The following is a 22,844-nucleotide window of genomic DNA, read 5'->3' as shown; positions in this document are numbered from 1 at the left end:
ATTTTGTTGCGCAATTACGTGTAAGGTACTAAAATACTAATCACATAAATGTTTCTAGACTCGACAACGGTGGAGGTCTATTACATTTTTCTTATTTATCTAGTTCTGATATAATTTTTTCATAGTCAGTTCGATTTCGTTGGTCAAAAAATCCCTTTAAAAGATCCATCTTATAAGACAACACCAAATACTTTGTCAGTTATGAAGCATGAGGATGATAAATCCCAAACTTTCAAACTTTTTTGTATAAGATGTAATTTTACCTAAGGAGGAGCTTCCTTTGAGATGCAATAAGATATCTTTCAGCATGGTATCACTCAAAGACATTCAAGCTCCGCGAGAAGGCGATTTCTCCCTTCACAGTTCTATTCTATCAGTCATAATAAATAGAGTCTTCAAACTACAATGTGTACAGTATGATGATGATTAAAAGGAAAGTATCAGACAAACAGAGGAACCAAAGTTTTCAATCAGATCAAATTTTATTCATGATGTCTCACATTTGTAACCTTTGACTTTGCCAGAGCTGCAAAAACGCAAAAGCAAGTTTATTTGTCTGCTGTTTGCTTGTTTGATTGTTACAAGTATTTTGTTTGCTTTTGTTACGTAGATATATCATGCCGTACGTTGTCGTGGTGGGGTTACTAATGATGTGGCCATGCATGTTCGTTGTATTTGTTGGTTTTGGTCATTCTTTTCTGGGAAGAGTGTGAGCGATTTTTTTTTTTCAATGTGATTTCCACCCAGTTAATTCTGTTCCTTTTTTCCCCCCTGCAAATCCAGGAACAACTTGATAATGTGATGATAAGTATGCATGCGATACTCAGTGCCTTGAGAGTTTCTAGTTGAATATATTATGTGGAAGGGGGGGGGGGTTCCAAAATACTTTAGTAGTATGATTCACTGACGCGCAGCCTCCGAGTGAAAAGTGATTTGGGAGACATCGAGGGTCATAGTTTTACCCAGAAACTGTAAATTATCAAAAGACAAAAAAAGGGGAAATGTTAGATATGAAGTCGTATGGTGGATGCGATGTTGGGGAGGAATCCTATGGTGACCGGCGCGATGTCACGTCTATCTTTTTTTTTTTTTTTTTTTGCCATTTCACAAAGTGCAGTGACCGACGAAGCGGCGCGCGATGTCAGAATAACTAGTACACGTACACATTGTACTTTACTTTCAAATTGTTACATTTTACATAGTGCAATGACCTAAGAAACAGCGCGCGATGACGAAATTGCTTTGTGATGTCACAATTATTGCTTTCGTTAGGAATTCATACATTTCACATAGTGCAGTGACATACGAAGCAGCGCTCGATGTCAGAGTCGCTTTGTGATGTCATAATTGCTTTGTATATTGTTACATTCGTTAATCTAAAGCAAATTGAAGCCTTCCATACAAATTATTGTAAACAGGTGCTAAGATTAAGAAAAACTACAATGAACTGCATGGCCCTTGGTGAGCTTGGGAGATTTGAAATGTCGCGAACAATAAAGGAAAGAATGGTTAATTTTTGGTTCCGAACTATAAATGGTAAAGAAGTTAAAATATCTACGATTATGTGCAATATCCTAAAGCTTTTACACCAACATGACGTTTATTCCTCTCCATGGTTACTACACATCCAGAAAATATTAAACGACTTAGGACTGTCGAATGTGTGGCAAGACTATGGACACTTGTCTATTAAGTGGCTGAGGCCAGCAATTAAACTCAGGCTTTGTGATTTGTATACTCAAAAATGGATGAATAAAGTTAACACTAGCACGCAGTGCATCAACTATAGGGTTTTTAAGAGCTCCTTATCATTGGATTCTTATTTAACTAAATTGCCATGTTTTTATAGAACTTCACTTGCGAAATTTAGGTGTCTTAACCACCGTTTACCTGTAGTTTCTGGAAGATATAAGGGAATTGAAAGACAAAACAGACTGTGTAGCTTTTGTAACCTGGGTCGGATAGGGGATGAATTTCATTATTTATTTGAATGCCCAAAGATGGAGTCATGCAGAAAAAAGTTTGTCAAACCGTATTATAGGATCCGCCCAAATGCATTGAAGATGAATCAGTTATTCAATACAGAATGTAATAAGGAACTGCTAAATCTAGCTAAATTTTCGATAGAGATAATGAAGATCCATTTAACATAAAACTTTAGTATTGTTCCCTTTTTGATATCTTAATTCTGTTATTTCATTAATGTGTATATATATACTGTACAGTTGTGTTTCGTCAGTTTTTTCCTTGTTTGTATATATATTTAATTATTTGGATTGTTTTGTTTTGCTTTTCACTCTTTTTTAAATCAATCTCATATTGTAACAGTGTCTTGAACTCGATACAGAGAGCAATTTTAAATGATAATGCTAATACCCGGTGTTGCCTAGCAGAAATTTTAATCAATATAATCTAAGATATTTTTTTTTAAACCCATCTGCATACTTTGATATATTAATTAACCACATGCATACTCAGTCAAGATTTTCATTCATACATACATGCATCTTTTTTATTGTTGTTTTTACTACTGATTGTAAATAATGTAAATAGTTTATCAAACGCATTTCGTTCAAGATTTTCGCCAATTATATCAAATGTATATTATCTACTGTGCTTTGCTGTTGATTTGTAAATAACGTAAATAGTAGTTATAAATTGTATTTTTCTTCGTTTTTGTGTTATTACTCTGTGCCATGATTTGATTTTCCCCAATACTCTATATTTGAGTGACATGGGGAAAAAAAATGTCATTGTCATTGTCATTGTCACATTTATTATACGAAGCATATGTGCGTAACGTCCGAATTATTTTGTGATGTCACAATTGCTCAGTGACATATATTTAAAAAAAAAAAATAGTGCCGGCTTCGGAAAATGTCGCAATGGAGTGTCGTCAACATTACAAAATACAGTAATTTAGAATACATACTAGTAATCACGTGAAGCTCACCAATCACTAAAGGATTATTTTTTTTATCTCAAATATAATACCTCATAGTTTTGTACATTGTGTTCGTCACAGAATTCTCAAGGACAATATTGTGAGGTTTGACACCAAACCGAGAGGACAGCATCCCTAACTTTCTGTTATAGGGATCGATCTGCGATACCGATTACTGTACTACCGGTTCTTCGTACACACAATAGCCATGATAAATGTGCATGTGCGTTGTACTCCGAGCTAGCTCCGTACGTCCCTTTCCTGTAAAAAGTCAGGCATACAAAATTTTTCCTGTGCCGCTTGTAAGTGTGCAGTTTTGCGACGAGTGAGACGCTACATTCATTATGGACTCGAAGAAGACGATTGAAATCGAATACTGGTAAGTATAGTGTGTTATAGAACTACGTTGCTCTTGGACAATCTAGACGAAATTATCTAGACTTGTTGACTCTGTATGATATGACGAGTACAGTTGTATGCATTACTATTTTTGTAAGGCTTCTTCTCTAGGGCCGGTTCACTTCCGACAGCTGCTAGCGAGCTGCCGCTTCGTATGCATCACGCAGTGCAACTCTCGCAGCGGCACCGGACCTGCGGTTGTTGATTTTCGGCAGCCGCTCGCCACAACAAAAGTTGCGTGCGGAGAACCAGCGCAGGCGCGGCAGCAACGCCAGATCTTTTGTGTCGTTACAGCTTGTTGGCCAATCACAGAACAAAATTATAATCATGCTGCAGCAACTCGCAATCATGTGATGGTATTATTGTAAGCAATATGGCGGCCATGCTGCAATCGCAGGACAGTAGACGCTTCAAAAGTGACGGTGATAAAATGGCTACCTCACATGATGATCACGGCTGGACGCACAACAAACTGCTAGAATTGGTTGAAATCTACAAAAGTCTGCCGTGTCTGTATGACAACACAAGTTCCGGCTACCACAATAGAGAAGAGCGAGCAAGATCTTGGGTGGATATTGCTGATCGAATGGGAAAAGACGGTGAGTTCTGTGTATGTGAAGACAACAAGCCTTTCTGCTGACACGTTTGCACTGCTGGTGTAACAACAGTGGTGATCATGTAACATGTGCGTAATTTGCATGAATGTTGTGGTGGGATGTAAATTTTACTGTAGATCCTATTGTATTAATATTTCCAAAGATTTAGGCCATACGACGTTTCTACTCTTTGGGTGGCGTTTTTGCTTGGCGAGAGTTTTTTCTTTTAGTATTGTCTGAGCTTACCAAAAAAAAAATGAAACAATAAAAATTTCTCTTTTAATTTTTTTTTTTTTTTTTTTTTTTTTTTATAATTCTGAAGTCTCTTCTATAAGATGTGAAGCATGGACTCTGGTATTGATATTGGTAGGTCTCATGAAGGGGCGTAGAACGTTGTCTAATCCACAGACCTTGTCAAAAGTGCCGTTTCATCTAAACTACAAATAGAACCCTATTCATGTTAAAGTCAGATGATTAACAAAGTAGAAAACTAGAAAACATAAAATTTAATTTGTCAAGATTTTAAAGTTTTTGTACAATTTCAAAACAATATTTTTGCTTCTAGCTGAAGTTGATGAGGGGGGGGGGGAAATGTTGTCTTTCACCTTTTAAGAAAGACTGACATACTTGCATGAGTAATGATCATCTGCTCTCTTTTTTTTTCTTTCTTTCTTGTTGAATTTCATTTCAGACCAAGAGCTGATAGTGATGGATAAATTGCATTGTAGTTTTCACAAGATTACAAAGCAATTGGCTTTTTTTATTGAAGTTCTGGAAAGGAAAAAAAAAAACTGCCTGTTTTCATAATAAGACAGACTGACATTTAACTTGTATGATTATCTTTTCTTTATACTGGTAATCAATTTCTTAATTAGACCAAGCCAAGTAGAGTTAGCATTGCATCTCCTGCAGTCCTCACCTAACAAAGTTGTTTAGAGATCCTATTCACACATCAATTCAGCAAAAACAAAAAATTTCTCCGAGAAGGCTTTTAAAGTTTTTTTAAGTTTAAGATCATTAGATTCAGATAACTGTAATTTGTTGTCAGCTAATAGACCTATCTTTCTTTCAGAGGAGGAAGTGCGTGCCAAGATGAAAAGCATCCGGACACAGTATGCCCGCATCATTCAGAAGGGACAGCATCCCAAGTGCAAGACTGCATTCACTGTGTCATCTTGGTGGCTCCTCCCCAAACTCAGCTTCCTGGATGACTTCATAATACCCCGCAAGGCTGACTCCGAGTCCATCAAAGTAATTAGAAAAAGAAAAAGAAATGACAGTCCGTTTTACTGTCTATGCCATTTGTTCAGTCGTTCAATTCAAGTGAAGAATACTACCCCACCTGTGGCTTATATACTGACACCAACCTGTGTCATTGTACTGGCCAGTCCCTTTAAAGTTATAACACTTCCATTGCCTGTGGCTTTATACACATGTTGGTGCAATATTTATGGAGCTTTTAATATTGTTATCCTTTGTCTGACAGTGTGATTTTTCCTTTTTCATTGTTTCTGATGTGTCTGTGTAGGTTTTAGCAGGCATTGAATCAAATGTACTGGTTGATGGGTAGATATCTGTCTATGAGGTGTTGAGCAGTAACTCGTATCACTACAGGAGAGATTAGATGTGTTGGAACAAGACCAGAAATAATTTTTTTGTGCTCCTTTCAGTTTAACTTTGCAGAACTAACCCACAGGGCAAAGCGACGTGTGCTTGGTTTGTAAACTGAGTTAAGTAAGCAGCTTAGAAACGAATAACAAATGAGCACATTTCATGGATGTACTCATGAAGTTTCACATTGTTTGTTTGTTTGTGTATTTTATCCATTGCAGGAAAATGACTTGCTTGAATCATCAGTGAATGGAGATATAGCAGATATAATATATGACAATGTGGCTTCTGAGTCGGACATCTCACAGCCTCCAATAAGCACAATCAATACCAATCCATCTCAGCTAGACCAGCCTATATCGTTGCCCTCTTCCTCCGCTTACCAGACACAGTACACCAGGAGAATCTCCCCAATATCCATCTCAAGACCGTCCATATCTCAGTACCGCAGCAGCAATAGGTTAAAAGTACGCAGACCACTCAAAAAACTGAAAAAGGACCACACTCCCCTCGTGGATGCCCCTTCCTCATCTACGAAAAGCAGCACAGAAGAGATGAGCAGCAACCTGCTACTGAAGACCGTCCTGACGTTTGCCGAACGCACATCGCAAGAGGAGGATGAGGATGCTGTGTTTGGTCGCTATGTGGGAAACGAGATGAGAGGAGTGACTGACATTCAGGCCAAGCGCATCGCCAAGATGAGGATCCAGAAAGTGCTCTTTGAGGCACAAACAGGTTGGACTGAGACGTCAAACGAAGGAATCTACCATGCTCCAAGAGATGGGGATGGGACTCACACTCAGGATGGCTACCCTGTGGGAGTGGTGTGTGATACCAACAACAGTAGGATTCTGTGATGATAGGACTAGGAATTCCAGACTTGCAAAAAGTTTGCCTGGCAGCCTCTCTGTTCCTCTTATAATTAAACAATTATTGAAATGTACCTTGTACAGGTTACAGGATAAAATGTGTTATATTTTTATCAGTCTGAAAGTAAAATTTAAGAATGAGACAATTGTGTGTCTCATCAAAAAATGTTGCCGCAGAGACTCTGGGTGTTTATTGTTTTTGTTTTTTTCGAGAAATGCAAAATAAAGAAAAGAGGGAATAGTAGTAGCATCAGATAGGAGTATGTTGTATAAGCAGGTGCAGGGTCATCCCATTTATAGCGAGGTTGGGTGGAACAAGAATCTGCTTTTAACAAGGTGAGCTGTTTGGCCCAAACTCTCCTTTACTTGTTATCCTATAGGAATTGAAGTTTCTTTTATTGCAAGATAAACTTCGGGCCAAAAGACAAAGAAAAACAAAGAAGAATTTGGGCATATATCACAAGGCAAACTTTTCTGAAGGTCCTGAACCAAACATGGCAATACAGAATGTATATGCGGCATGTCAAAAACCAGCAAACTCGTGTTGAATAACCACTCTATGCTTGTCAGCATTTTCACTGCATAAGTTGACGTATGCCATTTCTCTTTTATTAGCAGTTTAGCCATCTGGTTGAAGCATTGAGGTCATTATGATAAAAGCGGCAGGTTTTCTGCTTTTTTCCTTCAGCTGTCATGTGGAAATGTTTATTAAATGGATCGATGCAGAACTTCTTATTCTGGTCTTTAGTGTAGCTACATTGGCTTTCCTTGTAATATTCTCCACAGCTCAAAGAATAGCAATGAACTCATTACTGTGTCACCATAAACATATCTGGGCAATTATTCCGCAAGGACAAATACACCCCCCCCCCCCCCCCCCCCCCCCCCCCCCCCGCCTTGATACTGGTTAGTGCTGAGGTTAGAGTACAGATTAGGGTTAGGTTTAGGGGTAGAGTTTGGGCTAGGGTTAGGATTAGGTTCAGGATTATGATTAGGGTTTGGGTCAGGGGAAGAGTCTTGGATAATTGTCCAGGGGGTAATTGCCCTTGAACATCATAAATTGCAAAAAGAATGTCAGTATGCTTCCTTTCAAGGGCTGTCATGGAAGGAGGGGGTGATTACATAATGTGATATGTTGATGCTCCCTGCAGATTGATTTGGGGATATTTGCATCATCATGTGGCTTCTCTTTCATCAGAGTAGGAGATTAGTTTATACAGTTATACATGACAATTTTGTTGTTGTTGATACTGTATTTTTCCATGTGAGCAACATTTTTAGGTGTGCTGTTTCAATTTCCATATTTGTAACAGAAACACTGAACATGAAATCTGTAATACTGGCTCCCTTAGCCCACTAGTTTCAAGTTTATTTTCACTTATTTCAAAGGGAATATAAAATCTGCAATGTTTTGATGATTTGTACAAATTGTGAAGAAGCCCTTGAATTGACATGAAATCACAAGAACTGGAAGATGAACTATAAAAGCCCTCAGTAAGTATGTGACACAAAAGTGAAGTACTTGTAGCATAAGATCTCGTGTTGAAAACATGTCTCAATCATGGATTCTCTTTTCTGTCTAAAGATGACAGTAAATACATTTTGAGTATTCAAAGATATTTCAAGTAGTATGTCATACTGTAAAACATGATATATTCGCGGCATGAAATTTTCGTGAATTGGAGCCTACAGCCTTCTTTGCGGCATGAAATTTCGCGAATTGCTACTGGCATTCAGTGCATATAGTATAGACAAGAACTTTCGCACGCATTTTAATTTTGCAAATTTTGGCGCTCGCGAAATTCGCAAAATTAAAATGCATGCGAACATTCCTCGTTTTACAGTAATTGCCTGCTATTCCTGTTTCTTGGTACATACTCTACTTGTATTTTGGGCTTCAAGGTAAAGCATAGTTTCCATACGTCTGCAGAAACTGTCGATTATTGCTCTGAAATGGACATTTAGTGAAAAAAGTGCAGTAATGCTTTGAAAATAGGATTTCAGTTGCATAAGATGAAAATGTGAATTATAAGCCAAAAAGATACACCGACAGTATTGCAGTTTGAGAACATGTACCCGATCATGGTTGCTAAGTAATGTTTTACAATTGATTATTCACAATCAACAAATCGGGCCACAGCAGTATCCATCGACTTTCTGCGCGAGAGTTGGAAATATGATTGCTACATGGCACAAGCTTTTATCACAAAACATTCTACGTAAGTACTACTAAACAGGGAGGGCTCTGAAAGAATAAAAGTTGTATGCAAACAGTCAAAATTACTATACTCTTTTTATCCTGAAATACTCCAAAATGATTCATTAGGCAAATTAATCAGGCTTGTATGAAATCTTTTTTTTTTTTTTTTTTTGATGAGAAGGACATACAAGAATGTCTGACTGTCTTTAGTGTAACGTAATAACTCAGTTCAATATGATAGTGTAATCATTCACATCCCTAAGATCAGCTAACTTACGAAATGTATTTAATAGATCTAGGGAAAATCATTACATTATTATTATTATTATTATTATTGTATTATTATTACAATGTGTTATGATGGTCACAATATTATGTACACTCAGAATCCAAGGTACTACCATACTATTTTATGGAACACAATGAATCCTGACTTTTTAGACAGGTAAGATTTCATAACTCGTGTCTGTAAAGTTCTTGATCTGTCATGTGAATTTTCTTGCTTGATTACAGTACTTGATTCAGCAATTCTCACTGTATTTGGTACACCTGAATACAAATATTTGTGATTAAGAGAAGTTATGGTTATTTTTGTAGAATAAAATTTGCTTTAGAGATAAGTCTTAGAAAAATATGTCTGGATTTAATGTTGTATCATAGCTTAATTTTTGTTTCTCCTGTTTTTGTTGTGGACAATTCTCAATCCTTTTAACTGTACATGAAACACTTCAGAGAATGTTCATTGGATTCACTGTTTTGCCCATTTTTGTTGTAAATAGATTGTTTCTTCATTTCATGTACATAACCGATAATGTAGATGGTTAATTTGCACTGAGGGTGTATTGTCAGTCGTGACCATGTTTGTATTCATAATCTTATAAATTAAAGAATTTACATGTTTGATTGTAATCATGGTCTAAAAAAATTCCACACAACTCAACATTTTGAGTTGATTATGACGAACTTGAATGTAATTCATACAATGAAATAAATGGTTATGGCACACATTCATTGATGAAATGTAATCAATGGTTATGGACTCCTAATGTTGTTTGTAACAGAGTGGTGTGATCAATGCAGACATACTGAGGCTCTCACCCCCCAGCAGTGGCAACATCAAGAAAAAAGAGATCTAGGACATCATATCAGATTTCATGTGACAGCATGACATTTAATGTCCTACATACATAATATGAGATTTCATTTGATAATGTGACATTTAATGTCCTACATGTATATTCTCTAGAGTTTGCACCTCTTTTCCTTTCCTTTTCCCTACTAGAAATACTGACATACAGTCAACCTTGTCTAAGTTAAATATATTTGGCCTGAAGAAATAGCTTTGACTTGGAGAAAAATCAAGTTATGAGGGATTAAAATCAATAGAATATAAAGAGAAGAGGACTTGAAAAGACCTTTGACGTAGGCTATTATTCAACTTGCCCGATGTCAACAGTACATGTGAAATTCATCATCTGATAAAAACAAAACAAATAAAACAATTTAAAAAATAAAGAAGCTTGGTAAGATTTAAAAGCCAGTCGTCTTCAAAGACACTTTCATGTACTGCCCTCACTTGCTTTATTGTTGACATGTGACAATAGTAAGTGTCAAGTGAGTCAGGGTGTAATATGCAATGAAAGATGATGAATTTCTCAGATGTATGACGGCACTGCTACTCTTCTACTGTTTCATATTACTACCAAACATGCTAATGAATGTATGGCACATACCAGCAGGCCAACTAAGTGGGAAGCACTATAAAATGGTAATATGGACCCTCATCAATAGATGTGAAGAGAGGTATCGAGTCACCAGTATTTGATATTGCCTGAACATCATCCTTTGAACTTACATTTCGATTGACAGATTTTGTGCGTGTGTGTATGTGTTTGTTTGTGTGTGTGTGTGTGTGTGTGTGTGTGTGCGTGTGTGTATAAATAAAGATTACTAGAAATAAAGTGTGTGTGTGTGTTTGTAAGGGTTTTTGTGTGATGAATGAAAAATCTTTGGGGGGAGGGGGGCAGGAGTTGTTTATTTGTTTTTTTTCTGTTTTTGTTGTGTTTATAGTTTTTGTATTTGTTTGTTTGTTTGTTTGTTCGTTTGCATTTTGCTTTAGAACTTTATTTTTACTGGTTCATATTGTGGCATCATCCCTGCATTGTAAGTTTATAAATCTTCATGATACAGTAACAATGCTACTGTAGAAACTCACTGTGGGAAGTAGTGTGACATTTACAGCTTTCTTCAGTAAATAGAGGATGATATTGCAAGAAGTTTCTACCATGCTAAAGGGATAATATGAGATGTGCTGCACCTACAAAGGTGGTGCTTGGTGCAGGTGTCTTTAAAATTGCAGATCAAAGTTTTTCACAGACAAAACATGTACATATATACATGTGTAAATACATATAATGTGATATACATGTATATCTTAATTTGATACAAGTCCACTTTTGTTTAAGTTTATCGGGAAATCTTGCACTGCATAAGAATAATATATGATGTACGTAAGGTTCTGCATTTTATGAATTTATCAATATATTGTTAGATATCTTCAATTACTGTAAAACCAGTAATTTTCACATGCATGAAACTTTTGCGAAGGAGCTAAGATTTGCAAAAAGTTAAATGCGTGCAAAAGTGTTTGTCAACATTATGCCCTGAATGCCAGTGATGATGCACTAAAGTTTCATGCCACAGAAAAGGCCATTGGCTCCAATTCACAAATGTTTCTGGTTTTGCATTATTATTTAGTACACTTGTACTAGTATATTACATACATAGACATGTAAATTATGCATATTTTGTGTTGATATACAGATTAGGCTCTTATTAGCTGGGAACAAATTTACTTTCTCCTCACTGGCAGATATTTGTAACCAACATGTATTCCAGTCACGAAAAAATGTTTGGAAATGGGTGAGGTAAGGGAGGGAAAAAAAAACACTCATTTAAAATGTTTGCTCTGAAAGATTGCTTTCCAGGTCGTTTATCCCTGCAACTTTTTGTCGCAATAGAAGTCAAGTTCTGTTATTACTAACATTACACAGTGACTTGATGTACTGTTTTAGATTGCTGATGTGGTTCCACTTGGTCAGCGTTGACTTGATGCCTAACCCACCAAACCCGGTTCTTTCTTTCTGTCTTTCAGTGGCTCCTGAGGGTACTATCCCCGCTTCCGGGAGCTTGCTGCCCAGCTGGAGGCGGCAGACAGTGAAGCGGTGGTTACCGGCAAGAAGGGCAGGTCATGTGAGTTGAGCAGTCCTTCCTTTCCTCTCCTCTGCAATGGAATAGTTTACATCCTCAAAAACGTGGTGCTCCTGAGCTCTGACTCAGCAGATGATTTCATCCACATCTCATGAGTACTTTCATATACAGGAAGTGTACAAAGAGAACCACATGTATTGTTGAGTAATCATATGTCAAGGAGTGCTTACAGCTTGATATGGTCAATGTTGCTGCGGAATGTCAGTCAAGCACAAACAATGTGACTTGACAAAATGGCATGACTTGATCATTGATCACTTGATACATTTTTGCTTCAATGAAACACAGTTGTGGTGAAGTTATCTCCTCTGATAGTAATTAAAAATAATGCAGAGAGGAGTGTTTTGCATTTCATGACTTCATTTCAATATGAAATTAACAATCAAGAATCAATATACTTTGCAGTTTGTATCTGAAGTAGAAGTATGTTCTCAGTGTGTCTTTGATTGACAAGGTCTTCTCTTTTTTATTTTGACTTGTGATTTCCAGGTCCTCCAGCCCTCACTCATTAAATGTTTCTTTCATATATGTTCTTGTTCTCAGCTTCATTCGAAGTGAAGATGAATGGCCAGGTTATGTTCTCCAAACTCGAGTCTGGAGCATTTCCAGACTTTGAGGAGGTAAGGTTATCCTGCTATTCTTGTCTAGTTTGCTGAGACTGAAGACAATACCAGTAAAATGTAATAAATGGAAATACTGTATGTCAGTATTAGGAGAGGAGGTTTGTGGAAGAAGTGGCCATAGTTAATTCTGAAATATGTGACTGTAAGGTCCTACAATGTATGAAATTTCATTGACAAAATCTGGTTGTGAGACAGATTGTTTTCATTTACAGATATTAAGCAAATAATCAACGTTGGTGAAGGTGATGGGACAAACTATCACTTCCGAGGCGATCTGGATGTAGCTATCTTTCCGAAGCGCAGCTGAGGAAAGATAGCGTACACATTCAGAATTCTATGTAAACACTAAAGGATATCATTGTTTGTTTTTTTCAGCTGATTTCCTGAGCTTCCACTCAGCTGGAAATACCAACTTTGTATACATTATTTCTGAATGAAACATAAAAGAAGTAATCTCTTTATGTAGTTTCAGTTAAAACCAATCAAACAGCATTCTTTTTGTTATGGGAAGGACTACATTTTTTTTCCCAAGCAATTTCATTTTGCTATATACTTAGCATCATTGCAACTTCGTAGATTGAAAACAGGTTTGTAGAATGCACTCACACCATGTGTGAAAATAGAAAATTCTGTTTGGTAGCATACCATATTAACCTTTATATAATTTTGGCCTTGCTAGATAAAAAGCAAAAACAAAAACAAAAAACAAATTGAGGTAAATTTTATTCAAGGGAGTGGAGTCCAAGTATTACTCGTGTTCTCAATAGTGGGGTTTTCAGCAGTTTTGTGTTAAATTCCCCAGAATGGAAGGTTATATAGCAAATGTTATTCTGCATTAGTGCATGATTAAAGAAACTGTATGCAGTTTCTGTCTTTAGTGCATTTAGAGAACATTGCATTGATCCTGATTTGCCTGTTTGGTCTGCTTTTTGTTTGTTTTGTATGTCAAACAGGTCGTCGATGCTGTGAAGAATTACAAGGGTGAAGGGACTGTGCCAGTTGTGACAAAGACCGAGTCCATGTGCACCATCCTGTAGGAGAGTGGAAGATTCCAAACACTTCAATTGGCAAAGTGGACATCAGCATGAGATTGACTTCTGGGATATTCTAAAATCATAGTGGGGGGGGGGGGGGGGGGATGGGGGGAGGGATAAAGATACACAGCAGGATTGCAAAAAGTCTGGTTTTCCTTGACCTCCATTTTTTTTTTTACTGCCCTGTGCCGAGACTAAATATGTGAAGTCTTTGATGTCATCTATTTCCAAACATTTAAGGTATTACAAATAAACAGAGCAGGTGTTTGAAGCCCGTGCACCTGTGTTCACCCAAATTTCTGAATGTCACATGCAGTAGAAATAGCAGCAGCTATTGTCCCATTTTTCTATGTTTGTAACACAATGGAATGATTAAAAATTCAGTCTTGTCTGTGTGGTAGCACAGCGCTAAACTATTCACTCTTAGTAGCCGTGAAGACACTTCCATCAGCAGCACCACCTACCAAAATAAATGCCAAATGACTGCAACTGAAAAGTCTAGGCTTGTATTAAGGCTATTTTGTCCCTCATTTACAATTCATTCCAAAAACTGTTTTGTTGATCCCATGATTACTGCCATAAACTGTGCAAAGTATCTTGAATTGTCCACTTTGCCTTTTGATGAATGTGTCTTTCATGCAGTCCTTTGTCCTGCTAGAAATCACACTGTTGCCTATCCTCACCCACTCCTGACCCTGCCTATGACAAGCTGGATTGCAAGGGGAGTAAACCACTCCTCCTATCCAGGCTTTGATATTCCCATGGGTCTGTGGATGAGGCTAGACACCAACAGATTTTACTGCAGGTTTACTTTGCATGTGCTATTATGTTTCAGATGTATCTTACTAAATAAGTGTAGATTCTGACTTTTTTTTTTTCAAACATAAAGGGAAGGGAGGATCAGTTAATAGATGGTGGAATCACAAACAATAAATTTTAGAATTTAACACACGTTGTACCTAGTTTGTGTCTCAAGCAGAGGATGTACACATGTTTGAAGTTATGTGTCATCATTCTTTTCAGAATACCCTACCCATCAAGGAAAATGTTGGATTATGTCATTGTAGTAAATGTACATTGTATGCTGTTATGCAACAAGTTTCCTTCACAATTTGGAAATACTTAATACGGGTCCAGTGGGTGCTTTATGTGTGTATTTGTTTTATATTTTGACTACCTATCATGTGACTTTGAAAATGCTTTTTAAGCCCTAGAGCCTGTTCTTGCATTGCCTACATTTTGGTTTTAGTTTTCCTTCACTACAGAAAGCAATGTAGGTGTAATCCTTTTTTGAATGACATTATTTTTGTTTTGTTTTTTCCATTGCTTAAATGAATAGAATTTCCTGTCATTTATTGTGGGATTCTTGGTATGCGGTGTTCAAGTGGTTACAGCCAATTTCCACAATTGATCATGGTATTCATTAGAAGTCTCATCTAATCCAAGCATGGCTTGTACATGCTCCCAAACGCCAGCAAATGCTATTAATGTCATGCTGTTGTTATCAAAAGTTCCACGTGTTTAGAAACCTCTATCATTGAAAAATATAGATTACTTGAAGGGAAGATGTTGTGTTACTCTTGGTTTTCTTCATTTTAATAAAGACTCAGTAGTATGGAGATTCGTGGGCGGTCAAATTCATTCGCTGTCCACCGGGGTACATACAAAAACCACAAACAGCTCTGGTTTAGCGAAAACGTGCATGGAAGCATATGCGCGTGGTTGGTGAGCTCCATCAAGATTCTACACATGTGTGTGTACTTGCATGAAGATCAGTTGTAAGCTTGTGCACAATAAAGTTCCGGGATTCTGGAATACACATTATATCTGAACCGGGCCAGCCTTCCCGTTCTGTGACATCCGAAACTGCATGGTCTTTATGGTAGTAAAGTGTGCCACACTGTCCTTGCCATGAGGAGATCTTTGAACTCTTGTGAGAAGGGCTCTTATTGAAACTCTCTTTCATTCATTTTATTTCATTCTTCAGGTAAGAGTTCAAGCGTTTATATATACTCAATATGTACAGGTATGAAAAATGTTTTTAAAATATATATATATATATATATATATATATTTAGCATGTAACTCATACAGAGCTACCAAGTCTCATGCATTGTGAGTGAGACTCAAGCATTTAGGGTCTGTCTCACGATCTCACGCATGACACCCATTTTTCTCACGCTTTGGGAGCAAGGGATGGTACAGTCTTGGTTGAGAGGAAAATTGGGCTTTTAACTTTTTGCGAGATACCAAGAAAACACTTGTGAAATAGTACAGATCATACCATTTTAAGAGGAATTCAAAGTTTATTTGATAAAAATCGGGTTTGGAATGACTGAAACATCCAAAAACAAAGTAAAACAAAGCAATCGTAATAAAGTGTGGGTCCCACACTTATTAGAATCGCTCTGTTTTGGATATCTCAGGCATTTCAAAACCAATTTTCATCAAATAAAAGTTGAAGTCCTCATGGAGTTACATGCTCTTTCATATTTCACAAGAGGTTTCTCATTATCTTACCAAAAAATTTTAGAAACCTGAAATTAGGTCTCAACCAAAACTATACGATCCCTTTAAAGGATTAAAGTGAGAGTTGCAATTGAAGGCATATTTCCCTTTTGTCTTTCAAAATAAGTAAAAAATAGTCACTTAAGTAGTATGCACCAGCTTGCACCATTAATAGCTAAAGATTGAACAAGCTCCCTTTACCGTGGGAGGGCGGACACACCCCCCCCCCCTCCCTCCCAATCACCTCCCCTCGTTCAGTTGCTTCGCTCCCTCGCTATGCACATGCGCGCGTGCTGAGATGCTGAGTCATGAAAATCTCACTCATAAAAATTTTTTTGAACTTGGCATCTATGCTCATACATGTATTTTGAGTCCTAATATTGTCTTAACAGCAATTTTAGGAAGGCAAGTTCACATCAACTTTGAGCTTTGGAACAATGACGATTAATGTTTATGATGAGAGCTTATTTTCACATACATGGCAAAATGGCCACTTTGCTTTCTGCAATCCCCCCCCCCCCTCCCCAAAAGGTGGAGGCGAGACTAAGGGAATAAAGTGGCACGTTGTCATTGTTGGTCCAACGTCTCACTATTATCAACATTTACCTTCAATACTCCTTTTGACAAATGACTTTTTAAATGTTACTACAAAACTCAAGTTTTGTTACAGATCTGCCTTTGCTTCCACATCAATACATATTAAGGGCTTTCCCCACCCGAGTTTATTTATTGTTGCTAATCTTTTTTTTTAACGAGTGTCATTTTGTCACACTTCTTTTTTCACACCTCGGTACATATTGCTTTTGATTTTATTTCATTTATCCATTTCGCATCATACTGTGTGCATTCAGAATTGTCCTAAGTGGGCAAGACACATGGTGGTTGTATGTTTCTTATGGTGTGCTTATGTGTATACGAATGAAATTGTGAATACTGTACATGACTCATTACTACCTTATTTTGATATTTTTTAGTTGCACATAAAATCTGCAAAATTGGACATCCTGGACACAAAATCTGAAATGAAATTTGAATGTTTGTTAAGAAATCAAATGTTTGATTTATGGTTATTACTATAGAGCTAATTTTGTTAGATATGTTTTTATGGTGTTTGGCTCAAGTGAGCTACTGTCACGTGGGCCAAATCATTAGCCTTCTACTTCTGCTTGTAGCATGCATCATATATTTATATATATACTGTATATATATATATATATATATATATATATATATATATATATATATTTTACATTTCATCTTCTTAAAAACTGATGGCTGGAACTTGACCAAACACAATTATGTGGTAATATATAAAAACACAATTGAGTGGTAGTACCCCAAGGGGGCCCTACAGCTCATAGGGAAGAGCCCAAATATTCATCAGTTTTCATTACTTTTGACATGTAGGCCTACATCTTTTAAAAATGTCTTTAAGGGCATTGTTTACCATTTTCAGATGAAACAAAAACCCAGCTGTAATGTTTCAACAGTTCTAAAATGTGAGTTTGGGATAGAAACAACTAATGTAAAAATTTCAATCAGTATAATCAATGTCAACAGTTGTTAAATATCAAAATGTGAACAATAGTTAAAATAAATATGTTTCTAGACTAGACTGTCTACAGTTATGGTTTACTTGGAAAATAGTAATATATCCTTATATTTTGCATTTTATCATGAAATTTTTATATGGTAAGATGTTTTGTAGTACAACTGACTTACACATATGCATCAAATGTGATATCTTGAACATTTTTAAAATCACTGCTCCCAATGGTAAACAGTCCCTTTAAAAACCTGGCTCTAGATTTTGACCAAGCATTGCAGGAGTCAAAGAAAAGGGATTACAGTGGGAAGGAACCATATGGGGGAGGGGGCGTCCATTTGATGGAGCCCATATACCCCAAATTAGATTTCTTCTTACATTCCTGACTTCTTGAAAACAAGTTTTGTTTTTGTTTTTTAATTTGACCAAATTTTGGAGGAATTATCAATGTAGGGGATTTATACTGTTCATAAATGGTGGATTCCCATGGGTTGAACTGATAAACACTCAAATTAGGTAAATTTACTGTGTATTTGTAATTTACAACCTTTCCATTAAAAAAAAAAAAATGTCTGAATGTCAACCAAACTTTTGCAGGAATCCTCATTGGGGGAAAAAGATTCTATCTCGCACAAAATGGTTTTGGTGCCCATTTGGGGCTCAGATAAGCTTATACTCAAAATAATAAGGTGTTGCCCGGGGGACTACAGCAATCCATCATCAAATCACAAAATTTTCAAAATAAAATTTGTAGTTAGCCTCGCATTGGAGTCCAAATGAGTTGACCGGATACCTGTGGGTTCCTTTGTTTTATCGCTCACAGACAGCTTGCCATTATTGTGTAAATAATATGCTACAGCCATTAATGTATGGTTGTACTGTTTCATTCTTCTCCTTTTCTTTGATATCTATGCCACAGTTAACCTTTAATTCATACATTTCTGTTTTAATTTTTGAGGTACACGTTTAGGCTTGATACGTCTCTATCCAACAGTATTCACTCTGTATATGTACTATAAAAGATGATATATTCGCAGCATGAATTTTTTTGCGAATTGCCACTGGCATTCAACGCATATAGTATAGACAAGAACTTTTGTGTGCATTTTAATTTCGCTAATCGTGGTGTTCGCGAAATGAAAAAGCCCGCGAACATTCTTTGTTTTACAGTAGTACACAAGGCTTCGCACTCGTGCCTCACTTTGACAGAGAGAAGGGGGGGGGGGTGCAAAATATCTTGTATGCCACTGACAACAATTTTACATTGGTCCCAACATGACTGGATTATGATTAAGCATTTATTTGAATGCCAAAGAAGGGAAGCTTCCTTTATATATATATATATATATATATATATATATATATATATATATATGAAGAGTCTGATTGGACAATGGGCAAAGTGCCCTTTTCGATCATATGAAAGTGAGCCCATTAGATAAAGTAAAATACACTGTACAACCTTTCTAATAATACCTCACTTGTTTCACAAGGAATATTTTGAAAATTATTGTGAAACTTAATCCATATCTTAACAGATTTGATAGGAAATCTCAATTTAACAAGAATGGAATTAGCTCATTTTGAGATCAAACACTTAATACAAAGATTTTTGGATTCATCAAATGCAGAAAAATAGTGATGTATTTGTTCAAAGTGTGAGGAAAAACTGATAACCCATACCAGTCAACACTTGCACGAGTCGTCAACATTTGTCATAGCTATACAGTATATCGCCCTCTCTCGATAGGCGTCTCTCGACTCTCGACGTCCCAATAAATGATCTGAAGAGAAGAGAACCGTTATTTAGGCAGAAATCAATCTATATTTCGAGGACATCAAAATAGCACTTGACCTTGCTCTTCTAGAAAACAAGAGAAATAATATTCGCCTACACATTTCTCTGGACATAACATTTCCAGGGAAAGTGTACTGTTTGTAAGAGACAGGGATTAGTGAAATGCGTATACTAAAGTACAGTACTATAAGCGGAAGCCTGTGAGCCAATGAAAGCGCTACCAGTATACCTTCACTAATTCGCATAGATAATGTAGTGAATGTGACCATTATTGTCACTAAGAACACATTATCTGAATTTGACGTGGCATTGGATTTGTTACGAGAAGGTTAGGGTTCAACCATCTACGACCGTCAACGAGACAAGATGTCCTACACACAATTTCCCTCTTGACCTAGGTGTAGGGCCTATTTATAAAAAAATATATGAATCTGGGTACCGGTACCTGGGGACGCTGTATGTAACGACAGGGCCCTCTGGTAAGCCAGAGTTAACACTGAAAAGGCTACTCTAGACATCTAGACTTTGGAGAAAATGGATGTTGCTGTAAACATTGGTAGATTTTTCTATCCTTTCGCCTTTCTAACGAGAAAAAAATTTACAATGAAACAAGGGAACAGTGAGAAAAAAAAAGTTGATGAACTATCAACCTATGTGTTGCATCATTGTTGTACTTGCCGTTGTGCTTTACCAAACTTATGGCAATTGAATCTCTAAGGGGATGGGATCCCAAGTTGTTTAGATAAGTACAAGAATTATAGTAATCTTTTAAAATCTTCTTCTCTAGAACCAGATAGAGCTTACTTAGTGCGATGAGTAATTACATCGGTGACTGTAGGTTTAAGTTTGTCCATGGGATATCCAGGGATACCCCCTCAGACTGGGGTTGGCCCTGGGGGATAATCTAGTAGGTAACCAAATTGGGGACCAATATTTCAGCTTCTCCTTGAAGACCCCATACCGGATTTCTACTAAACACGTAGCAGGTGGCGTCCCTAGGGTGATTTGGATGGGCAGTTTATGCCTATCACCCCCCCCCCCCCCCAGGTTTCAAAAGCCTCCAAGTCAAAATTATTAATCAAATAATAATAGTGATGATGATAACCAGAAGGGATAGAACTCACTGTTATGTGAGTTAGTACATGAACGGCTGTCGTTTCAAGGTTATTCAATTCAATTTTTTTCATTTTCATCTTCTTTTTGAAAATGCATAGTCAAACTTTGACGAAACTCGTCTGGAATACTTGCTACGATGCCAGAATGTTCTATATACATGAAGATGAAGCGTTCAACGGATGTAACTAGTTCAACGTGGTTTATTCAAAATTGCCAAGCTTTCAGTCTTTTCTTTAGACCTTCATCGAGGCTGTTCAGAAGTGATACATAAGTTGACTCATAGCTGCACCCGATATAAGTATGCTGCATGTAATAGTATAATTCATATAAACATATATATATATATATATATATATATATATATATATGTACAAGATGTTGGGAACCATGCTCAAAGGGGCCGAACACCCACAAATTAGAGAATTTTCACAAAGTCGTCTTCTGCCGCACCAGAAACACTCTAAATACTGTATACACTTTAGTGAATGTACTTTCAAGCAAAGCCTGCTTTCAAGTTTTTTAATGGCACATCCAGCTGCGGTCCCCTTGTGGCCAGGACGAAATTCATGGCCATTTCTACATTTTGATTTTCTCTTTGAAAAAGCATGTTCAAATTGTTGATAAACTTAGCACGTATTATTGCCACTGTGGAAGAATAAGATGGACACCGTGCCCTTGAGGTTCCCCAAACGTATGCCAAAGATCCCAAAGTTTGCTATCCTCGTATAGGCTTCCCTCCCGAATCTTGCTCCAACCCGGCTATATGGTATCTATCATGATGTATACATTATATCAAACTCAGTCAAACTATATGCTGTAGGAATTTATCCTTGTCATCATCTATAGCTGTAGGCTTTATGCGGCACACTCGACCGTGTATTTCCCGAGAATGTTGCTAAGAATCACAAGTTAGTTCTCGATTTTGTTTTCAGTTCGTGCATGAGCAGGAGGCTCTAGAAACGAACACAAACACATTAACATGACAGCTCGGGCACTTTTGATTCTAAGTGGCTTTTCAGTTTCCTCATATCGTATCACCAATATTGTTCCTGAAATAAGAGATGAAACACATTAACCACTTGAGTTTAACGGTGCTTCAGTTCTTGAATTCCTCGCGTACTATCCAGAGCATCATGAATTCATCAACCGTGATCAAATTCAGTTGTGTATCAACAAAATAAACGCCAAGTCTATTACAGAATCGTCTCTAGGTGTGCAGTCGTCTGTGCTCCATCTGATGGCTGTGTGTCCGTGGCTGCATGAATCTTCGCAATTTCGGAAGGGATTCCTGAAGAAATCTCAATCTCTCTTTTCCGTTCTTTAAACCAAAGAATTTTTGTTTGTGGCGATGTGCTGGAAATGATACCCAAGTAATTCTAGTCTATAACACTCGCATATGGGACAGGACTCGCTCTGCTTAGATTAACTATACGTGGACCGGTCACACCCACCCCAGAAACGCCATAAGGGACGCGTAGACAAAGACAAGGTCCAAGGAGAACTGGAGGAACACGCAGGTGAAGTGATGGTTTCCCTAGTTATATCATCAGTTATTCTTTCTTTGATAAGCTGTTCTTGTGTGCTCTGCCTTATCACATGTTTTTTTTTTCTGTCAACGAAGATGCACATCTTTTTGAGCTATCTTTGAATTAGGCCTGTAGCCGTGTTTACATATATCTTTTTATCGATTTTAGTTAACAGTAATGATGAATTTTACTGAATCAACATCATACGCTGATCACTTCACGATTATTATAAATCAAATAAAGAAACAAACATAAGTATAACTATCCTTCAGACCCACTTTACTTTCTGCAGATTAGAATTATGATGAACGAACGAAATATCATTTTCCTTTTTGCAAAAAAAAAAAAAAAAAAAGCTAGTACGCGTACAATGTATTCAAAATAGTTTAGTGCTGCCTTCGTATGACGTCATGGTCGAGCTACCCTGTATGTGTTGAAGACCTTCGGAAAGTTGAGAAAGATAACTATTATTCAATACTGATTACCAATGATAACTATGAATCACTTTATCAACTCGTTCAGTGGCTTTTTGTCGAAATCAAAGCCGGGAAGATCTGAGAAACTCGGCTATTAAAACACTAACTTCTCTTATACAGTTATAATGAACCAATGAAGGAGGTAAGGATAAAGGTTGATAGTTGGTGGAATTGTATGCATAACTCTGTGATCTTCTCCAGAAAAACACAAGAATGTCTAACCTATGTGGTTATTTCTAAAGCATTTAATTGTCAGAGGATCAGTCATTGAGGATATCGATAATGCTTTTTGAAGAAAAAAACAAACAAACATATTTTTCATATCCTG

The 22,844-nt window shown here is 37.0% G+C and overlaps 1 protein-coding gene and 1 long non-coding RNA gene across 2 annotated transcripts; both read left to right on the top strand.

The window, feature by feature from the left end:
- Positions 1 to 3,076: 3,076 nt before the first annotated feature.
- Positions 3,077 to 13,529, top strand: LOC140238097 (uncharacterized). The gene is made up of 4 exons (XR_011901882.1): positions 3,077 to 3,323; positions 11,774 to 11,871; positions 12,433 to 12,509; positions 13,466 to 13,529. It is a non-coding gene; the product is annotated as an uncharacterized lncRNA (long non-coding RNA).
- On the top strand, positions 3,600 to 7,166 carry LOC140237763 (uncharacterized). The gene is made up of 3 exons (XM_072317697.1): positions 3,600 to 3,942; positions 5,012 to 5,190; positions 5,772 to 7,166. The coding sequence occupies exons 1-3, from the start codon at positions 3,717 to 3,719 to the stop codon at positions 6,405 to 6,407; spliced, it is 1,041 nt and encodes a 346-aa protein (XP_072173798.1). The 5' UTR covers positions 3,600 to 3,716; the 3' UTR covers positions 6,408 to 7,166.
- Positions 13,530 to 22,844: the final 9,315 nt, after the last annotated feature.

This window comes from Diadema setosum, chromosome 14 (assembly GCF_964275005.1).
Source record: "Diadema setosum chromosome 14, eeDiaSeto1, whole genome shotgun sequence".
NCBI classification, from domain to species: domain Eukaryota; kingdom Metazoa; phylum Echinodermata; class Echinoidea; order Diadematoida; family Diadematidae; genus Diadema; species Diadema setosum.
Note: the sequence above shows the minus strand (reverse complement) of the source record. Positions and strands in the feature narration are given on the sequence as shown.

Bases quoted from the DNA above. Each gene is read 5' to 3' on its own strand.
- LOC140237763 (XM_072317697.1), top strand. From the start codon at position 3,717: ATGGCGGCCATGCTGCAATCGCAGGACAGTAGACGCTTCAAAAGTGAC. The intron at 3,943-5,011 runs GTGAGTTCTGTG...TCTTTCTTTCAG, and splicing joins TGATCGAATGGGAAAAGACG to AGGAGGAAGTGCGTGCCAAG. The intron at 5,191-5,771 runs GTAATTAGAAAA...TATCCATTGCAG, and splicing joins CTGACTCCGAGTCCATCAAA to GAAAATGACTTGCTTGAATC.